The sequence below is a fragment of the Xiphophorus maculatus genome, chromosome 15, assembly GCF_002775205.1.
Source record: "Xiphophorus maculatus strain JP 163 A chromosome 15, X_maculatus-5.0-male, whole genome shotgun sequence".
Taxonomy (NCBI): Eukaryota; Metazoa; Chordata; class Actinopteri; order Cyprinodontiformes; family Poeciliidae; genus Xiphophorus; species Xiphophorus maculatus.
The window spans coordinates 12,837,937-12,844,744 of record NC_036457.1 but is presented as its reverse complement, the minus strand read 5'-3'; the positions used below and the strand labels follow the sequence as shown (position 1 = coordinate 12,844,744).

Below are 6,808 nucleotides of genomic sequence, written 5' to 3'. Positions count from 1 at the left end.
TGCGATAGCTTTTCATTTTTAAACGGATAGGATATTCTGATGAAGGAAGGGATATTTTTTTGTGTTTTTGTCGTGTAGAAATTGTTCCAACGCTATGCCAAAGCTTCCACTTCAGTCTCGTCACTCAAAGAATGTTATCCAACGATTATATTTAACATGAACGCAGCTTTCGGTTTGTAAACATCACGGCAGAAGTTTTAGACGCGTGGCACCGCTACTGTAGGAAAATCTGATGAGGTAGCACAGCTGGTCAGAACGCCGCACCTCCGAGCCTCCACCAATCGGAGTCAAGCCCTGCCCGGCCCCCTGGACGCAGATGGCCGCTGATACATATATAGTAGAAGGCGAGGCTGATGCAACACCGAGCGGAGATAACACCCGAGCGTCACGTCAGCGCGCAGGAGGAGCAACTCAAAGCAGGAAACCGCATCACTTATCTCGCTCTCTTTTAAAACCTGGTCAGACATTTTTGTTTCTTCTGTTTTTTTTCCCCTCCCATCGATTCTCATAACCGGTGAGTATTTAAAAAAAAAATAAAAATTGTCCATTCAAACTGCATTTTTCCGTTTAATTTTAATTTATGCAGGCTTTTCAAAGAACTGTACGAATTAGCATATTCTCTACCACGTGTGCTTTTTTCACAATGAGGTAAGCGTGCTCGCTCTGTACATATTTGTTTTCTTAAATGTCAAAAATAAATAAAACATAATCTTATTGGGGAAAAGCCTATCAGCCTAACAGAAGGTTTAAGATGACTCAGACATCTTCACCCGGCGTTTCGGCCTGCTTTTTATACTCATTGAGAAAAGGAAGAAAGAAATGTAAAATATTGTAACCCCACTATGTCTAATGAAACGCTGAATATTGTGATACATAATGTTTTAAAACTATTAGTAAGGTAGCGAACATTTATTAAACATATCAAAGATGAGGCGGAGGAGGAGGTCTCGGATATTACACAATTGGCTCTCCTGATGTCTACGTAAATTCCTGCGAACCTTACTGGAATGTGCGTAAAGAAAGTTCAAGAGCGAGTAAAAATATCTTGTTATCAATAGTGTTATTTCTTGGAAGGTTGTTTTTTTCCCCATCTTTTTTTGTATCCTGTATTAGAGAGTCCCCTGTTTCGCTCTCAGGTGCTCAAGACAGAGTAGTTTAAGTGATTCCTAATGCGTTCCAAAAATATTTCTAAATCCGGTCATTGAGGTCGCCAACCTGTTCTTGGCACCGTTTTCCTCTGTCTCTGTATGTCGCTATACGCCCTCTCTCCATGATTGGCTCTCTCTGAAGGCAGGGCAGTATAAATACTCTCAAGTTACGGTACATGCTTTCCAACTTTTCGGAAGCCCCCAGTTAGCGCCCTGAGGTAAGTTCACGTCTGTCACGTCAAGGATGCGTTGCGCAAAAGTCGGGTCGATATGCAGAAACACAGGCTTGCAATGGTTTACGCCATGAGCCATGATCATTACATAATATATCTGATTAATAAACAAAAAAGTTATACAAATAAAGGAAGAAAAAAAGAGAGAAAGAAATAGGAAAGTTCCAGAGTGAAAGTAGTTTTCAACCCAGCTACATGCTGCTGGTCATCTGGCTGACAAGAAATAAAGTTATGGTAAATAAAATTCAGGTATTTTGATGTTTGTGCTTTCTTAGGTCTGTGTTTGTAACAGAAATAAGCCAATTTATCCTATATTTAGCATTATAACTGCAAAAAACAAACGGGTATTTCAGTTTCAATGCAGATCATGTTATCAATTTTTACTTCACTCTGGTATTTTACTGAAGGCAATCTTCTGTAAAAGTCTTATATCATCTCATACCTACTTTTTTTTATTCTACAGGTTCCAACATGCCTGTTCTTAGAAACCTCACCAAGGTAGCCAAGCAAGCCCTGCTGAGCACCCCGGGGTGCGGCTGCCAGCCCCTGACGGTGGCTGTGCGTACCATCAGCTTCTCTCCCCGGCAGGTTACATCGGATGCAAGCTTCCACTCTGTGTCTTTTTCAGAAACAGATCACCCCAAGGTGCTAATCACAGGTATGGGGCATCTATCTCATTTAGGCAGAATGTTGCTCTGTAATGTAAAGCGCCACAATGACTTCCTGAAAAGCAGTCTCCTTTTATTGCTCCTCAGTTAAGATGAGATTTGTGAATGTAACATGTGAGCTCGAACAAGCTGTGCTCTGAAGGGACCTAAACAGCGGCGGGATTTGTAAGGGGTTTGGCAAAGAAAGCTGGAAGCAGTTTCTGTTTAAGCACAAAGAGTTGAAGTCAAGTGCAGCAGGAGGGTTTTCTTATGGCCCTCTTTTGCAGTTGCTTAAGTCTCCATGGAAATAGGCTCTGGAGATCATTAGCTGTGCCTCATTGTCTCAGTGTCAAGTCCTCACATGACTCATGTATCATTTGCAGGTGGCCTTGGGCAACTTGGAGTCGGGCTGGCCAAACTGCTGAGGTCAGAACTCTCATTCGTTTTAACAATAAAATTCTGCAAATTGTTTCACAACTAGCTTCATGTGTTACGTAAGATGTAACAAAACAGTGCACCCGTTTGTAATGCATTTTATCTCTCCTAACTCTTAACTCCCTTGCAGGAAGAGATTTGGCAAGAACAATGTCATTCTGTCTGACATCAGGAAACCTCCCAATAATGTGTTTCACAGCGGTGAGTAAGCTTCAACTGTCTTCAGAGATGTTGTCTCCTTAGTGTTTGGTCAATAGACAACCTCATGGTTCAACATAAAGTTCATCGAGTCAGTGTGTGACTAATGCTGAAAACCTGAAGAAAGTCCTTTATTTCACAACATTTATCTTTGCAATTGTTACAACAGGCTTTTAGCTTCCTTTAAAATGTTCACATGTAGAAATGTTAAAACCATAAAAGCTCTTCTATGAAAACTACTAAGCGTAATCAATTATTGAAGTAATATTGATTTTTTACATTAATCTGCCGCCATCAGGTCCCTTTATCTACTCAGACATCCTAGACTACAAGAACTTAAGAGAAATTGTGGTGAACAACCGCATCACTTGGCTGGTTCACTACAGCGCCCTCCTCAGTGCAGTCGGAGAGGCTAACGTGGCCTTGGCACGCTCTGTGAATATCACTGGTGAGTAAACTAACATAACATACTTAGATGTGGTAGCTAAAGTGAAAAACTTTACTTTTCCAAACCCAATGAGGATAAGCTACAATGCTATAAGATTAGAAGAATGACATTTGAACCCAAATTATTGTACAAGTTAAATTGCTGAAAATACACACAATCCACTTTCTTGAAACATTCTTTTAGAATGAATTAAAATGACTTTATTTCAAATAATGATGGCATTCTCAATTTTTCCTATTTAGGGCTTCACAATATCCTGGACATTGCTGCAGAGCATGGCTTGCGGCTGTTTGTCCCAAGCACCATCGGAGCTTTTGGTCCCTCTTCGCCCCGTAACCCAACTCCAGATCTGTGTGTGCAGAGACCTCGCACTATCTATGGGGTGTCCAAAGTTCATGCAGAGTTAATGGGAGAGGTGAGCGCTTTATTCTATATATCTGTTGCCAAATTATCATCAAATTGTAATGTCATTTCCTACCAATTCTAAACTTATTGAAGTGAGCACTTTCTAATACATTTGTTTTTGTCTTTTTAGTATTACCATCACCGCTATGGCCTGGACTTCCGGTGTCTCCGTTACCCAGGAATCATCTCTGCAGATTCCATGCCAGGAGGTGGCACAACAGGTAGGAATGATGAATGAATCTAAAATTAACTATGGGAGTTTCTTAATGTCATTATTTATCTCATCATTTATTTTTTCGTAAAACAAAAACAAAGCTCTTTTTGAGACTTCATAACAACTTGTGATATATTTAGTTTTCTGGAATGGGTTGCAGAATATAGAATGATGATCATCTTTAGATCATAAATTTGCTTGTTTAGTTCCTCTGTAAATCCTATTCCATGTGGCAAAGATTCATTGGGCAACATATCAGCACAATCCTGTTGCTCTATTAATGTAGCTGGAGAATGTTTGAGATGTAATGAAAGTGGTCCACATATGTTATTAGATCCAACCTAGTCAGATTACAATCACAAGCTGTTGGGGAAAAGCAACAAGGGGTGTGTACCAAATGTGACACCATCACGTGGAGTTGTCACAAGGCTAATAAAAAAGTACATCTGACATAAGGGCCAATGTTTGTTTTGAATGGTTTTTATTGGTAACAAGTTAACAATTTAAATTGGATTTCAGAGTTTAAAAGAAGTGGCATGGATATTATATTAAAAAGTAGTAGTTACAAATGCTTCATACTCTGGGTTTTGCTAGATAAATCAATATGCAGATGACATGCCTGTATTCTTGAAAGAAAATCATGTAAATTTGTGGTAAAAGTCTGTAACTAATGAGTGAATTATTATTCAAAATAGTGGAACTAATGTTTGGGACAAAATTAAAGTGTCTCCTAGTGGGTGTACAAAAGGATTTTTTGGTTTTTGTCAGTGTACCGGATGAACTTTAGTGACCTCATGTAAGCAACTCTAGTTGGTGGCAGTCAAAATGACATTTGGAAATGTGTTTAACATACTTCATGTTATTAAAACATCACAGGGAAGTGAAGCATGAGATGAATAATGACCTCAGTGGGTGTAATACCTTTCACATTTAATGAGGTCTATTTCTGTGTTCTAGTCCTTGTCAATGTTGCAAACTTCTTAGACAGCCAAATTCAGAGTTATTGCATTTTTATGGCTGCAATAATCTTCTTCTATCCTTGTCTGCATATTTCTTTTCACACAAATAGACAGCCACCGCAACCAAACTCTTTCTGTCAGCAGTTGGAGCTTTTATTTTTAAAGTGTCTTGGACTTTAATTTCTTACATGTTTATTATTTCAAGATGACTAACATCAGATCTGCTAATATAATAATGAAAAAAACAATAATGATATTATTTTGTTCCTGTCCAGACTATGCAGTTCAGATTTTTCATGATGCAATCAAGACGGGCAAGTTTGAGTGCAACTTGAGGCCTGACTCGCAGCTACCCATGATGTACATCGACGACTGCCTACGCGCCACCCTGGAGGTGTTGGAGGCACCTGCTGACACTTTGAGCATGAGGACATACAACATCAACGCCATGAGTTTCACACCTGAGGAACTGGCCCAGGAGCTCAGGAAGCAGATGCCGGAGCTGGAGGTCACATACAACATCGACCCAGTACGACAGGCAATTGGTAAGAATCTTTAAACTAACATATTTTAGGAATTTTTGTGCAGATATTGATGTTTTTTGTCATTTTGGTAACAATAGATGTTTGTGTTCAAAACTCATCAACAAATTTTCTTTTTTATCTTGTAGCTGATAGCTGGCCCATGGACTTTGATGACTCCAACGCACGGAAGGACTGGGGATGGAAACACGACTACGATCTCCCAGAGCTGGTCCAGACAATGCTTAACTACTTAGGAGTGGAAAGGTGCATGGCTCATGCCAATTGAGATGCCCCATTAAAGTATATATATTTTTGTATATAATGTAAAATTTTACCCAAGAGAATGGAGAAACTTTGTCTGTACATAATTGTTCTCTCAATTCTCTGAGCAAAAAACAGAAGTAAAGGGCTGTGCTTGTCTGCTACATGGCTACCATCTCTACAGAATGTAAAGGTGCAGTACAAGAGAAAGATACCTTTCTGTTGAACATCTTGTTTGCTCGCCTTTCCCTTTTAATTCTTGAACATTTGGGTTACAAGTGAAAGGGTGTAGAGTCTGTGTCAGGTTGAACCGCTTGATCAGTAGAAATCGATTACTAGGAGATTGACCTGCATCTGGAAGGAGTTGCACAACATTTTGCAACATTTTCTAATAATGATTTTCAAAAATGCTGATTGTACTGTTTTTTTTTTTTTTTTTACCTGGATCAGGTTTTTTTTTTCCAGGAATGAAAATTAGAAATACAAGTTGTATTTTAGATTGTACTGTATGTGAGGTGACTGAACGTAAAGATCAGGGGAAATGATTAACTGATACTACTCAGTAATTAGTGTATTTTCCATATTCTGTTATTTATTCTTTCCCCGTTAAATGTTTGGAAGCTCTATTGCCCCAAATCATTTGATGCTCTGTTATGTGTTTCTCTTCAGTTTTTGTTATTTAATGTTTTTTTCACCAGCGTTGACATTATTTTGACAAAAAAAAAAAAAAAAAAAAAAAGAAAATGGGAAATGTGACTCCACATGTCACATTCATGCTTGGAAATATTTAGGTAGTGTCTGCAAAAGATATGACTTATTTCTGTGTGTATGTGAGAAATTCTGCCAGTTCTTTCAGTCACAAAAGAAATTTCACAATAAATATTTTCCATATATCTTCTTGTCTATGTGTAGTTTTCTTTGGGGAGGAAGGTCATGTGAAAATATTTGTCAGAAGAACAACTATTAGTCGGACACTACATAAATCTCATCAAATAAAGAAGTCATTTGTGAAAGGTAAAGAGCTCATCTTTGCAATTTCCGTCAAGTCATGTGCCCAACATACAAAATACAGTGGCTGACAACAAACACTCCAAATACACCTACAGCATGGCGTAACATGGTACCCAGGTCACGCTGAAGGGATTCTTTTCTTCAATATGAATAGAGAAGTTGGTCATTATTGAGCTAAAAAGATAATACCGAAATGAAAATTCTGTTAAAGACTGAGAAAAGTCTTGTGATTTGTGCAGAGGTTTGAACAGTTACCCTAATCTGCCAGAGCTGAAGTTAACTGGAGTCATTTTAACACATTTGTATGTTAGAATGACTCAATTAA

The 6,808-nt window shown here is 38.6% G+C and overlaps 1 protein-coding gene across 1 annotated transcript; it reads left to right on the top strand.

Moving 5' to 3' along the window:
• The first annotated feature begins 344 nt into the window (after positions 1-344).
• LOC102227002 (L-threonine 3-dehydrogenase, mitochondrial-like) lies at positions 345-6,365 on the top strand. Its single transcript, XM_005800222.3, has 9 exons — positions 345-514; positions 1,845-2,039; positions 2,412-2,454; positions 2,594-2,664; positions 2,960-3,109; positions 3,352-3,524; positions 3,645-3,735; positions 4,963-5,232; positions 5,358-6,365. Exons 2-9 carry the CDS (start codon positions 1,853-1,855, stop codon positions 5,495-5,497), a joined length of 1,125 nt encoding a protein of 374 aa, XP_005800279.1. The 5' UTR covers positions 345-514; positions 1,845-1,852; the 3' UTR covers positions 5,498-6,365.
• The last annotated feature ends 443 nt before the right edge of the window (positions 6,366-6,808 follow it).

Bases quoted from the DNA above. Each gene is read 5' to 3' on its own strand.
- LOC102227002 (XM_005800222.3), top strand. From the start codon at position 1,853: ATGCCTGTTCTTAGAAACCTCACCAAGGTAGCCAAGCAAGCCCTGCTG. The intron at 2,040-2,411 runs GTATGGGGCATC...TATCATTTGCAG, and splicing joins CCCCAAGGTGCTAATCACAG to GTGGCCTTGGGCAACTTGGA. The intron at 3,736-4,962 runs GTAGGAATGATG...GTTCCTGTCCAG, and splicing joins GCCAGGAGGTGGCACAACAG to ACTATGCAGTTCAGATTTTT.